Here is a 25,577-nt window from a genome sequence, read left to right on the forward strand (position 1 = left end):
CATATACTATTATTGGTATTTAATCTACTTGCCCTTAAGAACTGACTCTTAACAATGCCCCTGAACATATGTGGGGCATGCAAGCTGTTCCTATGGGTGTCTCTATTCTTATGAACATCTTTAATAAAAATGGACAGAGTAATGTTATTAGTTATCTTTTTATAAACAAACATCTAAATAATTAATTTTATCTCCAAAATATGTCACAGTGAATTTCAGGAAGCTTGTAGTGTGATTTAAATAATCAATAAATGAAAGTAACTGAGAGTTATCACCACCCCATAACAAAAATATGTCATCCACAAAACATCTTAAGAAAATAATATTATCACTAAACTCAGAAATACATTAAAACATGATCCTCCTCCCATTTCACCACTGCAGTGTTCGCATAGGTGTTAGCTATTTATGTACCCATGGCAACACCACTTATTTGATGGTAGATATGTTCCTGAAATATAAACACATTATTCTTCAAAACAATCTCTAGCAATAAACAAAGGGTTTCAATTTCCCTGCCACATAAAGTTGTATTTTTAAATTCTGGTATAGCTTCAATGCCAAAATCTATAGGAATAACAGTAAAAAGTGATTTAATGTCTAAAGTAACAAAAATATAGTTACAATCTCTATGTGAGTTATGCCATGAAGAAAACTGATATAAAAAATCTCTTGTATCTTGTATGTAACTTCTTACCTTATATAAAAACTTTTTAAGCACAACTTGCAAATACTGTGAAATTGATTCTGTAACCCACCCACTAACTGTTCAGAATTTATTTCTCGGAAGTCCAGAGAGACATGGACAGCCTGTGGCTGACCAAGTTCACTGATGATTGCAAATTGGGAATAATCATTGAGTCCCCAGATGATGTTGATCTAGTGCAGACATGGTTAACGCAGACAAATGTTTGGTGCCAAAGCCCTCACTTTACTAAACAGTATAGATTTATCACATGCCACAAGCTTACTAACTTCCACCCATACACCTTTAAATCTCTTCTCTCTAAAGTTAACTGGAATTTCCTTACTCAGCTCCCCCTTGACAATGCTGTCCTGTCTTTCAACTCCACCTTTCTTAGTATTTTTGACTCACTTTCCCCACTTCACACAGTCTGTATTAAATCTATCTCCATGGCTATCAAATCCCACCCGCATCCTAATGAAAAATAGAGACAGAGCATGAAAAAAATGGACCAAAACAAAGCTCCCTGCAGACTTGCTAAAATACAAAGAACTTAGAAATCTGACCAAAAAGTGTATTAATAAAGATGGAAGAAACTTCTACTATAATCCACCCTCAGCCTTGAAATCTAACCCCCAAAAATTTTGGAACTCATTAAACCACATACTACATCCTGGTGGTCCCTGATCCCCCAGTCCTTGCCCTGATAAGACTCCCAAAGATACTGCCTCCACCTTTAACACATATTTCATTGACTCTATATCCAAACTATGCAACCCCAGTACCAACTCGTCTACTTTTAATAATATTTCAAACCACTCTCTTTCAAATCGCACTATACTCTCATCAAATTCTTTTTCCCTCAAACCTGAAGCCACTAGCTACATCAAATCCCTACTCTCTAAATCCAAACCTTGTTCAGCTTTTGCTGACAACATTCCTTCCCTTTTCCTTCAGTTAGCTACTGACTCTCTTTCTCTCCCTGTATCTAACTTAATCAACCACTCCATTCCAGAGTCCAAAGTCCCTTCCATATGGAAACAATTCTTCACTCTACCAATACATAATGGAGGTAACTCCTCAGATATCACTAATTTTAGACCAATTGCCATCCTCTCTCCTCTCTCTAAAGTTCTAGAAAAATGCATACATAAACAAGTTATGCAGTACCTACTCTCGGAAAATCTGCTCAGAACTAATCAACATGGCTTTAGACCAAAGCATAGTACTACCACTGCCCTACTATCATTCCTTAATACTATATCCCTTGCCAGAGATAACAACAAACTTGTCTCCTGGCTATTCTTAGATCTCTCTAAAGCTTTCAGCACCGTCTTTCACCCTCTCCTTCTGCACAAACTAACCAACCTTAACTTCTCCCGTGCTACTGTTAAATGGTTTTCCAGCTACCTCACTGACAGATTTCAAGCAGTGAAGTGGCAATCTTCACTCTCCCCTCCTCTCCCAGTTAAAATGGGTGTCCCTCGGGGTTCCATCCTTGGTCCACTACTTTTCAACATCTTCACTGATCTTCTTTATTCTTCTTGTCCTCAGTCATCACTGGTCCAATACGCTGATGACTCTACTGTCATCACTATTGCTGACTCTCCCTCCAAACTCATCTCTACAACACAGACTTCCTTTGACTCATTAAAAAACTGGCTCTCTGATAACCAGCTTGTCCTTAACCCCCAAAAAACCAAGCTACTGCTTTTTCTTCCTAAAAACTACAACCACATTAAATCCACTTTCACAATCCACCAAGGCGAAAACTAGTACTAAACTCTTTGATGTCATCATTGATGACCAACTTAAATTCGATGTACACATTAACAACTCTATCAAGAAAACTCAGAAGAAACTAGGGCTCCTCTACCGCAACAAAACATTTCTCACCAGTGAAGCTAAAGTAAGTCTCTCTTATGCCTACCTCCTACCCGGTCTAGTGTATGGCTCTCAAATTCTTACTTGCCTCAACTCCACACTCCTTGCCAAACTCAAATCTACCTACAAGATAGCCAAATTTTCAGCCCATCAGACTTACAAGTCACATCACTGTCTCTCACTCAGACACCTTAACTGGCTTGAACTACCTCACCAGCTTCTTCTCCATCAACTCCAGATCATCCACTTTATCCTTTATCAGCCTTCTTACTGTCCTACCCTATTGTCTGTCATCTCCCAGTATTCACCTGCTAGATCCCTCTTAAGCTCTAACCTAGATCTGCTACAAATCTACAAACCTAAAACTAAGAAAGGATTTATTCTCTATAGCTATAATCCTTCCAAGGCCTGGAACAAACTCCCACTAGAGGTCAGGTTACTCAAGCAACTTAGTCAATTCAAGCTAGCCACTAAAGAATACCTGTTAAGTCAATGGACCTGCCTCAGTACCCCCCCCCCCCAAACAGCTTATCAAACCTAACTTCACACCTCTATCTGCTCCCAAGTTATGTAACTTTCTCTAACTTTCAAGACCTTGTCTCACATTAACTTCACTATCCTAAGCACATTATGTACATTCTTATCTGCATAATGTAAGATTTTATGTCTGGTGACAAAACTATTGTTAGTCCTTCTGAAATTATGTAGGATTCTAAATCTGACAGAGATACAGATTAGTTTACTGTAGTAAATCCCTGTTTTTCATGTATATATTGCTTTGAATATTTTCTGTAAACCAGTTGTTGATTGTTTACTTATTTTATAAGTGATAATCTGTAGAACAAGTAGCCACGGTGGTGCAGCGGTTAGGGTTGTTGCCTCACAGCAAGAGGTTCTCCCATTCGATTCTCGGCTGGAGCACCTTCCGTATGGAGTCTGCATGTCCTCCCCGTGATCGAGTGACATTAAAGACATGCAGGTAGGTGTGAGCATGAATGGGTGTGCCTTCTTTGAAGGTTGGGCGTCGGGCTGGCAACTCGGCACTGTAAAAATCTACTGCCAGTCATGAGCGGACCGGAATTCCACTGTGGCGACCCCTAATCGGGAAAAAAGCCGAAAGTCATAATCTGTAGAACATGTGGAGCTTTTCTCCCCGGACCTCTGCTGAAAAAGGGTTACTTAGCTCAGTCGGACAAACCTGGTCAACAAATGTAAAATAAATAAATAAATTAATTAAAGGTAAATGCAAAAAATGTATTATTATACCCTTTGGGAAAGCTGACATCCCTGCTAATTACATTATAGACAGCACACCCTTAAGTGTAGACCCATTGGTACATGATCTGGGTACTCAGGTTGATAGCAATCTGAACTTTGACCACCATGTATCCACAGCAGTAAGGACATTCTTCTATGTGGCATATCTTATAAGTAAAGGCATTGCATCTAGATCTAAGGATGTTGTAATTCCATTATACTCAGCCCTCATCAGACCAATAATTGAGTAGAATGATCCCTTTTACATGTATTTCACCAGACACCCGCAACAACTGGAGAGACCACAGAGGTTTCTCATCAAGAAATGACAGGGCACACAAAACAAGTCTTGGAAAAATGGAAAGCCTCGTCAAGGTATTCTGTCTCCTACAGGTTGGTAAGGGGTGACCTGTTCCCTGGCTTACAGGGCAGTCTCTGACCTAGCCTTGATGGAAATGCTACACATTCGTAAATCAAACTGCAGGAGGGAAGGTCACTCACAACAGGGATTTAACCTAGCCTCTGACATGAACAGACCATGAGGGAGAGATAGATACATCTCCCACAGACTGCCACATCTCTGGAACAAGCTTCCAATTCACGTGAAACAGAACCCCTCCCTGACTGTCTCCAAACACAACGTACATCAATAGATGGATGACCGCAGATTGAGTCATGGGTTGGTGCCCATATCCCTCCTGGACAGAGGAAGTAGTAGTGTTAACTGCTATAGAGTCTTACATATGTGAACTTCACTTAACTAATCACCAGCAATTTTGGCAATTTGGGATCAATATGGCTAGGCTTGTAAGGGCTCTAGGGCCATTAGCCTAGTAAACTTCTATGCACCTATGAGCCTATAAGATGCTGTATATTTACAAATAATATAAAGGACATTAACTTTATGCCATTAGTCATATAATAAAAAGGTTACTTGCACTCTCCATTTGGAGTAGTTCATTTTTACAATGCTTCCTAAAACGCTTCTTAAATCACTCACCTCAAAACTTGCTATGTTTAGGAAATACTGAATTTTCTGTCACAGTGGCAAAACAAGGATATGATTGCATTGACCATTGTCTTTAAGAAAGCAAAAGTCATAAAATTATATCTTAATGCAACAAGCATACACATTAGTATTTCAGAATTTCAGATATGGATCCTGATACTTACGCAATGGATACTTGTCCTGTCAGAGATGTGACTAAAACCTTACATGAAGAATGCAGAGTTAAGCTTTCTTGGCCTGACAAAGTGGAAACCTCACTGAATAATAATTTCTCCTGATTTAAGCATGAAAACATAGGGGAATTAATTTTGGTGGGTGACTTTAGTATGCCATGATAGCCAGGAAAAAGTAACAAGGCTGTTAATAAATGGCTGTCATTAGGAACTACCTAACTGTTAAATGATCCTACCATGGCAGTCAACAGTGCAAATGAAAAATGTATTTCAGACTGGATTTTAATAAGGTATCTAAATAAATTCACAACGTCAGGTACATTAACCAAATGCCCATGTGACCATCAGCCTACATTTACAATCTAGCTACGTAAGTACCTGTTCGTCACTCTCAAAATAAGTCATAAATTGAACATTAAAACTTTCCATTGGAGCTGAAAGGGCTGTATTTAAACATGTTTGATAGGTCACAGGTTGTTGTGCTTCCCACACAGCAATGCAGTCGTAAACTATTTCAACACAGTATCAGTCAGAGCAAACCAGATTGGCAAGTCACAGCTAGAGATAAAAGGAAGCCATGGATTACAGTATCAGTCCTTAGCTAAGAGAGAGAGCAAGAGAGAGACAGAGGAGCAGTTTGGATAGTTTTTCACAGAATCTGAAATATGCATAGAAAGCGTGTGTGCCATGCCAAATAAATTTAAAATGCAAATTCTTCACACAAAAATAAATTATTATATTGCACTTAAAACCAATAATATTAACAGACTGGCAAATTTCAAGAGAACTTCAAATGACCTTCTGAAGAAAGAATAGAGGGAAAGACGTGATCCTTTGCCACTCTCTAACAGCATGATACAGTCATAGACTCCATCAAGTATAGTTTTTTTGTGAACAGAGGAAAAAAAACACCACGATAAAGACTAAAAAACCAGAAATTCTGGCTGAGCAGCAAAACCAACCGCTTCGTAGAACTTTTAAAAATGGTCATACACTGAAACTTAATATCCTTTAATTCCAAAAATGGGCAGCCACAATAAATCCACAGCACCACAGTAAAAGTACAATGAAGTTAATGTTAAGCGCTTTCTCCCGGCTTTAATACCAGGCTTCCAGAGAACATTTCATTTCCACACTACAATGGATTTAAATATCCAATTAATAAAGTCACATGTTCCAAATCAGTGACAAAAAATTTGTCATACCCCACAAACGTAAATATGAATTGTGACACGCTGTTTACCACTTTCTGGTAAACACCAAATCAAATAACATATAATGCTTAACAATGTATTAATCTCTGTTAATTTACTTAAATTAAAATATATAGTTATAAAATATTTAAGACCAAATATTTAAATATTAATTCAGTTGAAAATAATAAATTGAATCAATGTTTAAATACATAAATAGTTAAATAAATCAATGCGTTAAAACAATACATAAACGGAATACACGAGACCTGGACTACACAAAACATTTTTACTAAAATAATATGTATATTCTTTACTTAAAATTGTATGTTATGTTTGTATCCTACACTATCAGTTAATTGAAACAATGTGTACATAAGACAATTTGTGTGTATATATAAATTACAAGATAATAAATACAATGTTGCTTCATGTAGTATAATAAACAGTTCTTTAAAATAGAACTTTTAGTGAAACTTTTTTATTGAGAGTGAAATGAACCTAAAAAATGTTGACTTAACTCAACATCTTTAAAACTTTAAAAAATGTAAAAATATATATAAAAATGTGAACTCTATATTACAAGAAAAAGATCAACAATGAAAATTTAGTAAAAACTCGTGAAAAAAAGGGGGGGATAATAGTAAAAACACCAAAGGGGTGAAAACAAAAAAAAAGTGGTAAACAGCGTGTCACAATTCATATTTACATTTGTGGGGTATGACAAATTTTTCGTCACTGATTTGGAACATGTGACTTTATTAATTGGATATTTAAATCCATTGTAGTGTGGAAATGAAATGTTCTGAGGAAGCCTGGTATTAAAGCCGGGAGAAAGCGCTTAACATTAACTTTGTTGTACTTTTACTGTGGTGCTGTGGATTTATTGTGGCTGTCCGTTTTTGGAATTAAAGGATATTAAGTTTCAGTGTATGACCATTTTTAAAAGTTCTACGAAGCGGTTGGTTTTGCTGCTCAGCCGGAGTTTCTGTTTTTTTTGTGAACAGCTTTTGTTTGACTTTTTTTATTTTATAAAAAACACGTAAACTTGTTTTGTTTGAAGCAGCAGTGTATTGCAGTGATTTTTTTATTTCCTTTTTCTACACAGCTGTCTGACTGTAGAATTGGTATCTAAATACAAGACTGGTGTCAAAGGCCAGGCCATCAACATTAGTCATGCAAGTATGCCTCCCTCCTGCAGAAATACTTTTTTTCTCTTTTTGTGGTATAAAGAAAAGACAGTGAACTGGGTGATAGATGGGGTCCAGATTCCAGCACTGCCAACCATTGTTGACACCCATGTGAGATACACCACTGGTACCAAACAAATTAAAGTATCCAAAAGGCTCATACAAGAACAAAACATTAGGTAATTCACTAAGTGTCTGACCAGAATATGTAGATCATATGCACTTTTACCCTGCTTATAGTCCACCATCATCCTCATCTATGAATATACACTACAATGAACACCCCACTGAGCAGAGTCTTTGGCCTAGCTCACCAGACCCTTTTTTCAACACTTTTTCCAAGTTACAGTGTCATCTAGGATTCGCTAGTCCTTAGTAACTGCACTTTAAATCAACTCTTACATATACACACACACACACACACACACACACACACACACACACACACACACACACACACACACACACACAATTGTTAACTTCCTGAAAAGGCAGATAACATTCTCCCAAATTATTGCTTTCTGTCCTGGCTCATCCTTGTTAATCAGCTAAATGATTGTAAACACAAATGATTTATTTATTTATTTTTGTATTTATTTGCAGTTTGTTTGCCAGGATAGTCCACTTGGCCACAAGGAGCCCATTTTCAATGGAGTCCTGGGGAGAAAAGCTCCAGAAAAATAAAAATGCATAGTACACATTGCACATATACATTACAGATTATCTCATAGGAATACAAAGTAAATATGATAAGAAAAAGTTAACAATGATAGAATACATCAGTATAATTCACTAAACAGCAATAAAAAACACTTTTTTAAACATTTTTATTTTACAAAAGTAGCAGCATAGGGTAACTGTTAAGTAGTTGGTCAAATAGTTCAATAGAGCTGTGGAACTATAGGAGGCAGTGATGGCATATTTAGTTCTTGGAGAGTAGGAAGTGGTATTAGAAGGATTAGGCAGCATTCAGAGCAGTTTTGCCAAGGAGACAGATGTTACCAGTTTATCTCCAATTAGGAATAAATACCACTTTATCAGTTAATAAAAATATAAAAGTCAACCGACCTCAACCTCTTCACAGAAAATAAATACAAACACTACTTAAAAAACAAGAACATTAAAAAGTTCAGAAACCAATTATATATAGAGATATTAAAATACACAGTGCAAAATGAAATATTCTTTTTGAACAAATAGAATACAAGAAAGTAAAAATATGTGACTACAGCTAGTCTACTCTATTTGATTTGTGAACTTCAACAGCTAATGGACCTTAAGCTAAACTCATCTTAATTTCCAGTCACAGATAGAGAGAGAGGAACAGAGAGAAAGTGCTGAGTACAGGTCACTGGACTCCAGAAAGAATTCCTTCTGAACTGTTCAGTCGCAGCTCAACTGCTATATTTTTCAGCCGTTTTATCCATCCATCCATCCATCCATCCATCCATCCATCCATCCATCCATCCATCCATCCTCAATCCCTTTCATTTTACACATGGGGTTGGGGTGTCACTTCAACAGTGGCAATCATCTCAGGCCAAGGTTTACACAGCTGGGTAGCCATTTTTTATCTTTTCTTTTCTTTTTTTTTTTTTTTAAACACAGAACCCACAGATGTAACCAAACAGATTTTTCCATATTTGCATACTAATACTTTTTTTTCCAGGCTTTGTTAACCATCTCTTTGAAGAATCACTAAACTGTATTTTAATCTGTTCTAGCTTCCTGGCTTATGAAACATCATAGATCCCGTAAGTGCAGACCAGGTCAAATACACATTTCCAATCTTGGGTTTAGTGAGTGTATTATCAACAGGTAGCCAGACCTTCTACTTTACTATTCCAAATTCAAATCATTTTTCTATCTTTATATTCATATAATATGGTCACTTTTTTTGAGGTGCTGACAGGCAGAGATGAAGGTACCCATCTATTAGGGAGAGTCTTCATTGGACATGCCTCCCTAATGAGAGTTGCAGCCCACAGAGGGAGGTAACCTTCAGACATTACAAATGAACACAGAGATGGTGGGTGAGCAAAAAAAGGGTAAGTCATAACAACCTCCCTTAACAAGCATATTTGCATACTAATACTGTGTACATCACCTCGGCTGCATATTTCACTATCTATCCCTGGAGGAGTGTTCCCAGCAGAAGAATCTGGTAGTCTATTGTCCGTTTTGGGCCAGTTTCTAGCTCTTTCAAGTCCCCCTGTATAAAACCCGCTTTGGCGCAGTTTTTGTGCTCGTTACTACTCAGCCAAGCTCCTCGTGGTCCTGCAGAGTGGTGCTAGCAGCAGAGAGGCTAAAAGAGCGACTGCTAACCTGATAAAAGTGTTTTTTTTTGCTGCTACTACCTGGGCGACTGTCCGATCTAGCTAAACTGCAAGTATTTCTGCTTCTTGAACTGTTTTAAACTGTTTAAAGTTGTTTTTGCACCTGCACTTTTAAAGTTTGCCCTGTTTGTTGCATTTACCTGTTGAGGCTACACACTCAAGTGCGCTAGCATGTGTTACATATTTATTGCATTTTCCTGCTGTTTGTTGCAAAAAAAAAAAAAAATATCCTTGTTTCCCATCTTTCCTGACCTAGAGTAGTCCAAATACAGGCTTTGCTGTATTCTGGACTTTTGGAAAGTTCCTGTGTTGCCCATTTCCTTTCTTGGATAAAGGGAGGCTTCATTGTTCACCAGTGGCAGTGGGGAGCTTAGAGCAGCCTATCTATCCCTGGAGGAGTGTTCCCAGCACAAGAATCTGGTAGTCTATAGGCCGTTTTGGGCTAATTTCTAGCTCTTTCAAGTCCCCCCTGTATAAAACCCGCTTTAGCACGGCTTTGCGCGATTTTGTGCATAGCGCAGCATCGGGCAACACCGCTTAATTGGGTTTAAACCATTCTCGGCTTCACAAAGTCTGCTCTTCACTTTTTCCTTTAGAACTGATCTAGTTCTCATAATAAACACCCTATTCCTACTCTAAAGCCTGGCACTTGCTCACTAAAACAATTTTATAAGTCAGCACTAAAAAATTAAAAACACTACACCCTCACAAACTCCCCTTGAGTACCTTGTTCCTGGCCCTTTTTTCATTTATAAAAGGAATTTCTACTATTATTCTATGCATGTCCAAAGGTCACAATCTCCTCTCTCTCCCAGCTGGTGAATCTGGGAATCAATCTTACAACTGCAACTGCCCAACAGACATGCACACTCCTCCCCTCCCTTCCCTCCCTCCCAACAAATTCCAACAGAGACATAAGACCATAACCAAATATAAGAGGTTTCAACTCAGTACTTCAGTAACCAGTCAGGAGGACCAGGAAGGAGGAAAACCACTCACTACTCCTACATAGACCTACCATGACACCAAACCAAACACATAAACAACAAAACACATAAAACGGAGGCTCTAGAAAAATCTGCCTAAGCAAGCAGAGCAGAAACAAAGACCTCAGCAAAAACAAAACACCAAAAACACACAAAACACAAACACAACAAAGCCAGTGCATACAGTGTGTGTGTGGAACATGATCACCACACTTAACCTGATAACACACCCCCTGACTATAAAACCAGCCCACCATATCAGCCACCAGACGATCGCTGAACAAAGAAGGTCACGGTGAGCTGCCTGTCGTGTGCCTGGCAAAGCCACATAACACAAGCACTCTCAGATGCTGCCTCTCAGGTATCTCCAAGGCATAAATTCATTCAGTTGTTATGAATGATGACTCTGACTGAGTCCATGCTGGTGGGACTATGAGCAGAGAGAGTGGGATAGTGAGCATCTCCGACATTAACCCAGAGTAGCCACCTGACAGCAGATAGCCCAGAATATCTTATAAGAATGAAAGAATGATGCCACAATCAACAATTGGCTTGAGTATTGGTATTGGTCAAAGGGTGTCAGTGCATTCAAGTGGTCTCCACAAGACAATGCAGGATGGATGGATGCTTGACATGCTTCACGACCCTTGCTTTAGGCTGGCTTTGCATTTGTCACGGCTTTCCCGGATATTGGCAAAGGCTCTAAGGCTCAAAAGATCACCCCATAGGCAAGGCTCAAAATAAACAAACCAGAGTAATGCTACTCAAGGCAGAAAAACTAAATATAATAACTCACACTGAAAGCACTAAAATCAATCATCTACGCAAGACTCAAAACCAGTCTGTAAATGGAGAACATTGATATTCAAGTAGAAACAGAAACCTGGTTCAAGGCTCCCCCCACCCCATCAGCGAACCCCGAAACACAAACCCCCAGGTTTTTTCAGCCTCAAATATCACACCCTCATAAATAAGGGGGACAATCAAAAACATTCACAATATAGTCAACACCTCAGTCATAAACAGTGTCAGGCAGAGTTAACAGCCTACAGGACTCTACCTTCAGTACCCAAACTCAGGAACCTGGCCTTCCTGGAACACTGGAAAATATGAAGGTCTCTCCAAACACCATTATATTGGGCGACTTCAACTACCCAAACATAGACTGGGAGCATTACTCTAGCTGCAACACCCTAGCCCAAAGGTTCCTAGAATTTATAAACTCAAATGCTATGGAACAGCTTATTACCACTCCCACAAGAGGGGAAAACATACTGGACCTGATCATCACCAACATGGCGACTCTATGCTCCAGACCAGAAGTGTATCCCTCACTGGTAAGATCAGACCATAAACTAATCTCACTAGATATTTACATCCCTACCCCAGCCCCTGCCCAGAAAACCACAGTGAAAAACTTCTCTAAAGCAAATTTCACACTCCTCAAAACCGAGGTGGAATCCTATAAAAGCCCCCGGGCCTGTGGAAAATACGGCCCAGACCGCAGAATCCTTTATAAACGCATTCTATGAACACCTTCAGGAATCCCTTCAGGATCATGCAATCCCAAACAAAACCAAGACCCAGTCCTCCAAAGGCAGGCGTCCTGTCTGGTGGACCCCAGCCATAAACAAACTATACAATAGAAGGAGGAAACTACTACATGATAGAGCAAAATCCCAAAAAGGGAAGGCATCTCGGATCAGTATTAGCAAAAAACTACAGGCACTCATAAAATCGTCTAAGGCCAGCTTCGATAGAAAAATTGCACAGGACACTAAGGATAATCACAAGGCTTTCTTTAGTTATGTTAGAAACCTGGGTGGGAATTCCCAGATATGCTCAGAATTAGTCCAAAATGACAAAAAATACAATGAACCCACAGACATTGCCAACATCCTAGCTGACAGGTTCAGCGCAAACTCCCCCCCCCCCTTTCCCACCAAAAGGGCAAATATCTATCCCAGCAGAGTGCTGCCCCTCTGACATCTCAGATGCTCAGGTAAGAGCCGGCCTCTCCAAAGCAAAAAACACAGCATCAGTGGGACCAGACAGTGTCCCAGGCTGCGTCCTACATGAACTCCAAGAAGAACTAAACCCAAACATAAAACTACTGTGCAATCTCAGCCTTACTACAGGATATGTACCCAAAGAGTGGCGTACAGCAACAGTGGTCCCTCTCCACAAAGGTGGTGCCTCAACGGATCCTGGAAACTATCGCCCCATAAGCCTGACTAGCTTGGTCTGCAAAGCTATGGAAAGGATTATCATGGACCTCATAAATAAAGATATTGGGGACCTACAGACACTGGATTCTACCCAGTTTGGCTTTGTTAAGGGCAGATCCTGCCTCTTAAACCTGGTAGATTTCTTTGAAACAGTCACCAAGGCCATTGACGAGGGGAAGGTGGTCCACACAGCCTACCTGGACCTCGCAAAAGCCTTGGATACAATACCCCAGTCGGGCATTATAGATAAGCTCACCAGCTTAAACATAAACCCCTATGTCACTAGATGGGTTGCAAACTGGCTCAAGGACAGAACCCACATGGTTAGAATTGCTGGAGCCATGTCAGACTCCAAACCAACATCCTAGCTGACAGGTTCAGCGCAAACTTCTCCCCCCCTTCCCCACCAAAAGGGCAAATATCTATCCCAGCAGAGTGCTGCCCCCCTGACATCTCAGATGCTCAGGTAAGAGCCGGCCTCTCCAAAGCAAAAAAACACAGCATCAATGGGACCAGACGGCTCAGTCCTGGGACCTCTCTTGTTTGGTATATATTTCTCGGAGGTACAGGCCAACACGGAATGACTGCGGCTGACCAAGTTCGCAGATGACTGCAAACTGGGCGCCATAATCGACTCTCCAGCCGACACAAGCATCCTACAAAAGGGCCTCATAGAAACAGACAACTGGTGCCAGAGCCATGGCCTCAAGCTAAACGCCAAAAAGTGTATAGTCATCCCCTTCAGCAAAAACAAAGTGCCCACAAATTACCACATAGATGGTAATCCATTAAGTATGGAAGAAGTAATTAGGGACCTGGGGACCCAAGTTGATAGCAATCTCTCATTCGACAACCACGTGGCCAAAGTGGTTAGAAAATCATTTTATATAGCTCACCTAATCATGAAGAGATTCACATCTAGATCAGGGGAGGTCATCGTGCCTCTTTACTCATCCCTCATCAGGCCCATAATTGAGTACAATGCCCCTTTCGGGATGTACCTTACCAGACACCTGCAGCAACTGGAAAGATCCCAAAAGTACCTCACCAAGAGGATCAAAGGGCTCAAACAGATGCCATATGCTGCCCGGTTAAAGAAACTCCAGCTCTACTCAGTGGCATACCACCTACTCAGAGGCGATCTGTGCCTGACGTATAAAGCCATGTCCAACCCAGAATTAATGAACATGCTGCACCTCAGAAAATCCAAATCCCATCGAGCTACGCGCTCGAGAGACTTGAACCTCAGCACTGAAATAAATAGGACATCCTTTAGGGACAGATTCATAACCCAGAGGCTCCCTTCACTCTGGAATAAAATCCCAGTCCAGGTTAGGCAGAGTCCCTCATTGACTGTCTTCAAGAGGAATCTTGATGAGTGGATGGGAGATAGTAGGTTTACCCCGGGTATCACTTCTGTGTCACTGTTAGACAGAGGCACAGTATACTAACCTCGAAAAAGGACATAGCAAAATTCATTTTAAAATGGGTGGCGAAAGCCAAACACAATCTGGCTAGGCTTGTAAATGCCCTAGGGCAGATAGCCTAGTATGAACCTATAAACCTATGAACCTATATGCCAACAACTTTCTTGCATTAAGAAAAAGTGAATGACCAAAGCTCAGCATCCATGGATAACTTCCAGATTGTATAAGGCATCTCACCTCATTCATTTTGCTGCTAGTCAAAATACTAATACATTTCCAAGTCATGCCATAAATGAGGCACTTGGTGGTAAAACTAGTCCTCAGTATGAGGCTACTTTATGGTATTTTAATTTCAGGATACCTTCAAAATGTTCTGAGAACTATAGGTGATGGTGAAGCATACTAGAGTGGACAATTTTAAATTCAGAATTAAGGAACATTATCCCACCTTGAACTGAACAGAAAAAAACCCACATATTTGCTTGCTACTTACTGCCTCTAAACATCTACGGTGAGCATTTTTTTCTATAATATTCTGAAAGATAATCCTTAGTTTGAGTTAGAAAGTAAATTGGAGGCACGCATTTTTGCTAACATAGAAAATCCAGATTCTAGGTTTTCTAAACAAAACTATGTACAGTATGATATTAATTTTACTTGTTCTGTATCTTTTAAATTACTGTAATTACCAATTTTGTGTGGACATATACTATGGTCTGCCAGTTGGCACAGTGGTTTACACTTGTTGTTCCTGTGGTACATGGTTTGATTCCCTCGGCCCTCATTTGCCTACTTTAACCTTGAGAAAGTCATTTAATCAGACATTGCTTCCTGGTTGCCCCTGAAAAGGGAACATGTGGCCAGTGTGGACCTATCTAGTTAAAAATGTGTATTACTGTTATTACACTCTAATTCTGAATAACACACAGCCTAGTCTATATTCAGAAATTTCTTTGTAGAGTCAGAAGGTTCTTTGTAGAAGTCACTTGTGTTATGTTTGTGCTGTATTTATTTCCAAGAAGGCATATAACATATGTTTTGATATTGCTGTAACCCACTATGAAACATGTACTTTGTGTCCCAGGTTGAAGTACAATCAATGTTTCCTTTTAAAATTATGATGACTTTGCAGAGAACAGTTACAGCAGTGTCTTGCTCCTAGTTCCTTTGGAAATAAAAAGTGAAAAATCTTCTGGGAATTTCTTCATTTTGCTTCTCTGCATTTATTGTAATTGACTTCTGTTGCCTAGTCTTCATAATTTCATAAGCCATTAAAATGTAAGTGTGTCCATTTGAAATTTATGCAATTCTAAGTTTAATATTTTCCAAGGCCTTGTTGGCATCTTGAACTAGACTCTTGAAAATGTCAGTCATTAATGTTAGGAATAATCTGCCTATAATCTTATTAGCACATACCCCTTTGGGGCAAGCTGTGCAGCTAAAATGTTAACTAACCATTTTCTTATTGTTTTCTTTTTCAGATGACACAAAGATAGCATTACACCTCAAAGATAATGGGGGTAAGAACTACAACTTTTTGTCACTAAGTATATGTTATCATTGAATCTATTTCACCAGGCTCTCTAATGATACACTTTATTTGCAAAATCATTTTTGTAAACTGGCATTGGCTGTTCCCCCGATGGCTTTTAATTGTGAGATTTTTCAGTAACAGAACATTAAAGAAAGTAGATAAAGGAAACTGCTCAGCACATCTGCTGATCACTCTGTTCTGTGTTCTGTGTAACATTTTACTTGGATTGTGTTTAGCAAAATAACATATTTTCTTTGTTTTCCTCATTCACTTTTATGTAGCTTTATCATTAATTACTGCAGAATTGCAGCAGATTGGCAGCTATTCCTTTTTTGCCATTTGATTTTGAAAAAAATAAAAGTAATGTACATGCCTACACACACAGACACAGTAGATATGTTAATATATTAATACTTAGGTAGTAATCAAAAACAGATTAACAAATCACTATTTCATTCCATAAGTTCCCAATAAATAGAGTCTGCAAAACATAACTGTAACCCTAGATAAGTCTAGAAGCATTTGTACTTATCGTCAGTGTGCTGTTTGTTTATTTGAAAATGTGTTGTTTACTAAAAAGCAATACAGAACATAGAAGACATATTAAGCATCCATTATTGAGGTTACACAGTCTTATATTTAATGTTGTAGCACCTCCGATCTGTTGTCATATACCCTTCAGCACATTAAAGGTAATTAGGTAATTACTGTATGCAAGGAACTCAGTGGTTGGATAGCTGGTCTGTAGTATCAGAATTTACAAGCAATTTGCTGAGAATTAGACTATCTTCACATTGTTTTAACCCCTTAACAGTATGTGCTGACATATCCAGGCAACATGTGTCACTGTCTTTACATCTGAGGCATAGGTAACTCTGTTTTCCCAATATTTTATATCACCACAGCTATAATTTTAAATTTAAAAAATGTCCTGTAGTTATTTCAGGGTTAAACATTTTAGTAGAGCAATTAAAGTGTTATGTTAGTCCTTACTGTAAGCTAATTAAATTAGTCTGACATCAACACGAACCTGTGTCTTGTTTCTCCTTTGTATAATAATAGATAATGACTAACCAGTCTGTGGTCTAAGTGTATGTAGCATAAATACTGGCATGCATTGTCTAGATACGGCTGATCTCAGTGTTTATATCAGATCCCTTCACATTCAGCAGTGATCATGAAACAAAGCTGGTCTGTACTGGGAGCTGAGACAGTATTCTATTTGCAAGTAGACATTGTTACAGCAGATCACTCAGATGAAGCAGGATATATTTTGGATAGTATCAGTAATGTGAACTAGCGAACTTTACATTAAAAATATATTTAGTGGAAATTGATGAAATACACACACAGTAACTAAAAACTGTGCTCAAAATGATAAAGAGCATTCTGTACATATAAAAAAGCAATCATAATTCTACTTGGAAATGATCAAGAATGCAGGGCAATATTGTAATGCTTCAGATAATGTTGCAATCAGAGACGAAATCTATATTGCTTATTGTGAGTGTGACGAAGGGTTCCTGTCTGAATAGGAATTTAATGCAGAGAGATGATCACGCCAGCTCTTGGCATTGTCTGGAACAATGTTGCAGACTAGTGCATTGGTTGTTGCTGTTAGCTGTTGGAGGAATGCATCTAGTGCTTTGCAAGTAAAATGAATGATTATTACTAAGAAATTAAAAAAGTCCTAATAGTATTAAGCTCTGTGTAAAAAGAACTATGAATTGTTCTTTGTGAGGGTGACAAAGGGGTCCCTGGAGAGATAGAAAATAAGAAAAAAAAAAATATATGTACAAGGTACTGTTTGAAAACAATGTACAGAATATAATGTATCAGACATTGTTGTTACCCAAAGGGGGAGATGTATACTATAACTGAAGTAAATGTGAAAAACTCAAATGTAAACAATTTAACTATACTGGACACAATGTGAAATTATTGTCAGATTGTAAGACATTTGAAGAAGCAATGGGGATATATATATATATATATATATATATATATATATATATATATATATATATATATATTTACTTAATTTAAGTTGGGCACATCATTCTTTTGAGTTGAAATACATTATTTTTTTTGTCTTACTAGATTTGTTTTTAGTATCTGATACAGTAAATCATGAAATCTTTTTATACTGGCTTAAGTTTTACTAGGGGTTATGTATCTTCACTGTTAGAGGTTTGTCTCTCTTTTCTGTTTGGATGGTCACAGATGATGAAATTTCAGATAACAACCACCTCATTCCCTGTAATCTATGCCACTCCCTAGTGCCGTGCTTTTGGGGCTCCCTTTTTCATGGTTTATATGTTTCTTCTCAAATGACAAGTCTCATTGTCAGTGCTATGTAGATGATAGCCAACTTTTCATCTTATCCCATCAAGAATGCTTGTCCACAAGTGTGTGGCTGTTCTTGCATTTCCTCCATGTTCCCACGTCCCTCTCTTTCATTCTTACACTGTGGTATCAAGAACAATTTTGACCCACCTCCATTCCTGATCTTCTCTCAATGTCTTAACCTTTGCTGTCAAACTCCTTTTAACCATAATGATTTCACCTCTTTTCGGACCTCCTTTTCCAGTATTACCCCCAAATACTTCTAGTTCTTCCACATCTTCAATGCTTCTTTCCTCTTATGCTTAATTTTTTACAGCATTGTAAGATCCACCTTAATTCTTTTAAATTTCTTCTTTATTCCGCCTAATTTCATTTGTTGAGAAATCCCCCCACATTCCATGCAATAGCATTAAAACCCATATCTTCCCTGCCACCTCCTTTCCTTCTCCATATCTTAGGCTAGGTCTGTCTAGAACCTTGCACTCATCCTGACCCCCTGGACCTAAGCCCTGCTCTTAGAGATGAAGTGGTGATAGGAGCTGTGTTCATAGTAATGCAGGCAGAATGCACAGTTGCTCTGCTTCCCTTGCTGTACATTATGAATATAAGCACAACTACAACCTATCTCCACTTAGTCCATTTCACAAAACCTTGGAAATAAAAGTTCATGATAGTCATCAATCATTTTATCTAACCCCCCTCCATTTAGTCTACCAGTCTGAACTTTTAATGTTAATGCATCCACTCAAGTAGGTTATCTGAGAAACTTACTATGACTATGTTTGACTATGTTCTTATTTCTGTAAGTGCACAGCAGCTTTTCAGTATTGCAGCCAAAATGTCATGTTACATAAACTAAACATTATAGTAAAAGAAATGAAAGTGCACATATAAATCATAAAAATATACAGTTGTGGACATAAGTTACTGCTGCATGGACCTTTGAAAACAGACAAAATCTTAAAATTCTCTGTATTTTCAGTGTTAGCAAAAGCAAAGTAGATAAGCAAGTCCTTGAATTACATCTCCTTATCAGAAAACATGAAGACCAAAAATAGAATTTTAGTATATTAAGGTGCCTGTTTCCTTTCAGTAATTTAATTATTATTTGCCTTGGGCACATGACATTGTTGTTTCTCCTACCCATCCACTGAATATTGTCCACATCACAGTCTATATCCATAGGAACTTTCAGAGCAGGGAGGATTATGTTATAAAAGAAGATAAGTCCTTATCTTTTTTGATTCAGGTATCCCTGAAATTTCAGTTCTTCTCTGGTGATTATCTAAGTCACCAAGCTTACTATGTAAACTGCATACCTCAACCTCAAGATGAGCAGTCGCCTCCTGTTGCTGTCTTAATTTTTTACTCTTTTCATGCAAGGCATTTTGTAATTGAAGCAATTCCTTCAGAATACAACTTATGCTGTCCTGCTCCTTAAGTATCCAGTCCTGCAGTCCTTTCATCTCTGGTTTGTCTCCCAGAGGCTGCCCCATCTGTGGAATAGACTTTCCATACATGTCAGAGTATCTCACTGACCCACTCCATACATGTCAAGCAGAGTATCTCACTGACCCTCTTCAAGCACAAACTTGATAAGTGGATGGGAAACCACAAATTTGTCTCAGGGAGTCCACCTTTGTCCCTCACTGACAGGGACAACAGGCACTGATTGAGGTTTCATTTTGAAGATAAACTCTTGGCAAGGCTTGTAATGGCCCCAGGGCCATTGGCCTAGTAACCTCCTATGATCCTATGATTCTCCATGCAGCATCTTAATATTTGTACCATTATTTGCATCTTAAATAAGTTCTTTTGTATTTCTTCCATTACTGTGCCCAAATTACTTTTAACTGCTATCTTTCTTTAAAAAAAAGTTATAGGAATAAGTCGATGTTAAATTTAACAACAAAACCACCATATTGGGCTGCTGGCTGCAACCCTGCCAAACTAAGTCTATTTGTAGGGGGGGGGGGACAAATCTTCCTGCACACTGATACCACCTGATACTTAAATATACCAACACCTAGATCATACAACAGTAGGCAAGAGGGCAAACTACCTTAAACTCATTCTTTCAGTCATACAAAATTCTTCTCTGAGTACACTGACAGAAGAGGAATTGACTAAATGAGTCAACATTTTCCATTTCAATAAATTAAGAGTTTCAGAGAAAGGATTTGGGCCCATACAGGTTTATGGATTATCCAGCACATATCACATTTAATTTAAATAAACCTTTGTATTGCCAATGATGTGCTGGAGTGACAGTCCTCTGGTAAGAGGTGTCACAAAAGCAGTTACTGCCAGCAAAACTATCTGGAATTTTGTAAATAATTATATGTCATTTGTGAATATCAATATGATTCATATGCTTGTGTTACAAATGTGTTAGAACTGCATGCTATGTGTACATCAAATTGCTGGTACAGAAGTGTATGTTGAAAAAGGTTTGTAAAGTACTGAGCTTAAAAATGTAGCTACAGTGTAGCCTACTGGATTAGAACAGAAATATACCTGCACTGTTGTAACTGTTCAGATGTATATATTTTAACAATGGAAACTGGAACACCAGAGGTTAACTTCAGAAAAATATTTGAAATGAAATTACTTTGTGGCCACATAATAAAAGGATGTTGTTATCTTTCAGTTTCAGTGCAGTAATAGACACAGTATCTAGAACTAGAGGTTCTCTGTATTCTCTTGGAAGTGTTTTTATTGTTATATGACTTTCAGGATCGGTCTTAGATCTAAGAAAAATAAATATAACAACTACAAAACAGAAAACAAAAACGTTCAAAAATAAAAAAAAAAACAGGCATGAACCAGAAAAAATGCAAACTTTAATCTCTCTAGTGCTTCGGCAAAGCCTTAAAGGAGAATAAAATCATAGGCAACAAGCCTTATTAAATACACATAATAATCAACCAATTACACAATTAACCAATAAAACAATAGCAATATAAAATCAAATCAAAAGCTTCTAGTTACACTCTAAGTTAAGACCCGAGGAAGATAAAGTACCAAACTGCAAAATAAAAATAGTTTTTTTATACAACAATCTTTTTTTTAGATCTAAGAAAAGCCTTGTCTATGTATTTTCACAGGCAAGGGAACAAAAGGTGGGAGAGACATTAAGTGGGAATAACAGAATGCCAGCAGTAAGTTGTCTGGAGACAACAATAGTACCAAACTACCACAAGAGGTTATAGCCTTACTAGATGGGAAACAGGCCACTGTTAAGAGAGAGAGACACAACCTCTGACCTAACCATTGTGAAGCCTGGAAGCTTAAAGAGGAGCACTACTTGCCTGGGCAGTCTACTCTAGTCAGATCTTTTGGAAGGACCCCATTCCAAATACCTTTGGCTAGAGTTCACCTTGACTGGGAAGGTGGAAATGGAAGCAAGCAAGTAGGTGTGTTTGAGGATATCCATGCAGATGTCCTGATAGGGAATGATTTTGATAGTACAGTAGCTTGTGTGCATGGAGTTACATGCAGTCAGGCTTGGAGACAAGCATGTGGGTCTGGTAGTCTCGGAGAGACCCAGACAGACCATAGACTTGAAGCCAGGACTGAAGTGGTGGTTACTTCAGAGAGGGAGCTATCCTGTAGCAGTGAGACTTAAGGTGAGCCACAGCTGCTTGTGGGTACTGATGTTCCTTTGGACAGAGTGACTGCAAGGGCAGAGGTGAGTAGTAGTACCTAGGCTGACAGTGAGGCACCACTATCAAAGAATATCAGGGGAGCTGGGAAGGGTTACACAGAGAGAGCTGAGACAGGTTCAGCTCTCAGACCCTACATTACAAGACCTGAGAGAGGTAGGTAGTGAGGCACCTGATTCTCAAGGGAAGGGGTAATCTGTATACTGGGACAAGGGTTACTGTATAGAGATTGGACCCCTGAGGGAGGGTTAGAGGGTGAGAGAATACAGCAGTCAGTAGTGCCCAGATACTACTGACTCTTCTAGCCATAGCCCATGACATTCCCTTTGCAGATCATATGGGCAAAAAACATACAAAAGAATATGTTATGCAGAACTTTTATTGGTCTGTGATTAACAGAGATGTAACAGGGTACTGCAAGACCTGTGAGCAGTACCAAAAAACTAAGCAAGACAGGAGACAAGGTCAAGGCTCCTTTGATGCCTTTGCCTGTTATTAAGGAGCCATGTTCGATGATATATATGGATATTGTGGAGCCTCTGAATACCCCAAGTTCCACAGGAAAAAGGTATATCCTGGTGGTAGTAGATTATGCTACCAGATATCCTGAAGCTGTGGCCCTGTCCTCCATCGAGTCAGAAAAGGTGGCAAATGCTTTGTTAGAGATTTTCAGCAGGGTAGGTTTCCCTAAAGAAATGCTGACTGACAGAGTTGCCAATTTCATGTCAGACCTGCTGGCTTGTCTGTGAAAGCATTGTGGTGTGAAGCACCTAAAGACTACCCCCTACCATCCCTGGACTAGTAGTCTTGTTGAGAGGTTAAACCCTACACTCAAGAACATGCTATGAACATTTGGAGGCCAGTTTAAGAGGGAGTGGGACAAATATCTGTTGTTTTCTTACAGAGAGGTGCCCCAGTAATCCACATTTGTTTTTACCGTTTGAGTTGCTGCATGGGCATAGTGTGATGGGACCTCTAGATTTGATTTGTGATGAGCAGGAAGGTGAGTGTGAATCCCACAAGGAGTCTGTTGTGGCATATATCCTAAATCTCAGGACAAGGATCAGAGAAATCATGGGCTTGGCCCAGAAGAACCTGGCAGAAGCCTAACAGCAGAAAAACATCTGGCATGACTGAAATGTTTGAGGTAGAGAGTATGCTGTAGGGCATTAGGTTATGGCTCTCATACTTGTACGAAACAACAAGATGCAGGCAGCTAGTGGGGGTCTCTTCAAAGTGGTAAGGAAGGTCAGTGATGTTAACTACATGGTACAACTGCTAGGCAGGAGGCAGGGGCATAAAATGTACCATGTTAACATGACGAAACCTTACCATAATAGAGAGGCCCTTGTGCTGAGTACTTGCAGTAAAAGGCAAGAGGAGTCTGAGAGGGATCTATGACCACAGCGAGTCAGCCAGCAAAATCTGAAATTACTATGGTGGAGCCTAGGACTGCAGGCATATGATAGGACAGTGTAGCACTGTACTGGAGTCAGCAATGCCACCGCAGCTTGAATCTCAAGACAGGGAATGGGGTAATGTATTCCCAGGTAGGCTCAACCCTCTCAAGCAACGTTTCTCAAGGGTCACTTAAAAAACTAGCTTGAGTCTTTGGGGGGGGGATTTCATGAAAGGAGATACTGCTAGGCCAGCTATCTGGAATTTTGTAAATAATTAAAAGTCATTTGTGGATATCAACATGATTCATATGCTTGTGTTGCAAATGTATTAGAACTGTATGTTATGTGTATATCAAACTGGTGGTACAGAAGTGTGTGTTGAAAAGGGTTTGCAACTGTTTAGATGCATATATTTTAACAATGGAAACTGGAACACCAGAGGTTAACGTCAGAAAATAGCTGAAATTAAATTATTTTATGGCCACATAAAAAGGATGTTATCTTTCAGTTTCAGTGCAGTAATAGACTCAATGTCTAGAATTACATGTTCACTGCATTGTCTAGGAAGTGTTTTTATTGTTTTAGGACTTCTAGGATCTGCCTTAGATATAAGAAAATAGCCCTGTCTATGTATTTTCAAAGGTAGATGCTAAATGCTACCAGCTGTGGATTTTACCTAGGATAGAGTCAGATGACAAGAAGTTATGTCATCCTGCAAGCTATCCCAGAAGTAATATTTGAGATATTAATTTAAGAACTCTCTGAGAGAGAAGGAGTATTCTGTATTTTGTCTTTGACCTGACAGCATCAAAACCCACTCAACACATCTGCCTTGTTGCTCTGTAAGTAAGTTAACTAGGATATATTAATTTTCTAGATATAGTCAGGAATATTACAAAGCTTAATTCAGATGTTTTTCTCTCAGACTGTCTTGCAATGCTGTTTTAAATATTTCCTGTGATTTTGAACACTGATGATCCTGTGATTATATACTGAGTATTTTCTTGTTCTTTTTTATTAATATTTAAATATATTTTAACCTTTCATTGTGGCTGATATGTGTGAGACATATTTAAGTTCTGAGAGTACTTGCATATTTATTTGGTGACACTGTGTGGCACTCCTAATATCCCTGCTCTTGGTCAAACTACCATTTGTATTTACAGCAACATTACACAGTAAGATTGGACACCCTTTGTTAAGGGCCTTAAAGTAGCTGATAAGCTGGCTGGTGGCAATGAAAACTACCTTATAGTCTGGGCAGAAGGGAGCATAGCTAGTAAACCTGTACCAGCCATTCCCAGGTGTGTGTGTGTCTGTGTGTAAATCAAACCTCAAAGTGTATGTGTGTCAGATATTTGGGCAGAAAGAAGTACTGGTTGGACAGAGAGGGTGTTGGAGGTCTTGGCTTGGCCTCTCAGCTGAGATCTCAACTCTGCAGCTGTGCCAGTGGGGACCCTTACTGGAGAATCTGTTGAAAGAGGGAGAAACCAGCCCTGGACTGACTGTGGTCTCTGTGTGCTCTTAAGGGAAATTGCACTTGAAGCAGTGAGCTGCATCTGGAAATACTGTGCTTCATCCTCCCAATGTACGTCCCCCACTGGTGCTAGTGGTGAGGATTGAGACTCCTTAATTACTGGTCCAGTGGTGGGGCATCACAAGAAGATATGCCAATTTCCTAGGGATTATGTGATCTCAGAGTTAGTATGCAAAATTATCAGGAGGAGTAAGGGGGCATAGCTCTCCGGCATGGTAGATGAAAGGGAGGGTTTGTTTTGCAAGTTCCAAGGATTAGCCTCAAAACTAAGTGCAGTAGTATGTCAACATGTTTTTTTCAACATTAAGTACATTGATGTTTGTGCGTTTCATGACTAATAATAGTAGATCCATGTGTGTGTGTGTGTGTGTGTGTGTGTGTGTGTGTATATATATATATATATATATATAGAGAGAGAGAGAGAGAGATACACACACACACACACACACGTGTATATATATATATATATATATATATATATATATATATATATATCTTCAAGTCTGTGTGTATATATTTTTATGTATGTGTGTCTATCTATCTAATCTATTCTATGTATTAGTTGCTCGGGTTGTTAATACATGCATATTATGCACCCACAAACATGCAGACACATACATGTGAATAATCTAGAAACTTAGTAATATCAGAACATTAGAATTTCGGCATATCTTTCTAAATGATGTCATATACTTTGTAGGAAGACCATCATTACAGCCTCACATCT

General features: G+C 38.9%; 1 protein-coding gene across 2 annotated transcripts in view; it reads left to right on the forward strand.

Moving 5' to 3' along the window:
* Positions 1-25,577, forward strand: part of PLXDC2 (plexin domain containing 2) — a 3,345,655-nt gene that overhangs the window by 2,791,951 nt on the left and 528,127 nt on the right. For both annotated transcript variants that reach the window (XM_044064643.1, XM_044064642.1), the window contains exon 12: positions 15,850-15,888. In XM_044064643.1, coding sequence (XP_043920578.1) covers positions 15,850-15,888 — 39 coding nt within the window. The remainder of the gene's footprint in view (positions 1-15,849; positions 15,889-25,577) is intronic.

The sequence above is a fragment of the Protopterus annectens genome, chromosome 3.part0 (assembly GCF_019279795.1).
Source record: "Protopterus annectens isolate FY-2018-M chromosome 3.part0, PAN1.0, whole genome shotgun sequence".
NCBI lineage: Eukaryota > Metazoa > Chordata > Ceratodontiformes > Protopteridae > Protopterus > Protopterus annectens.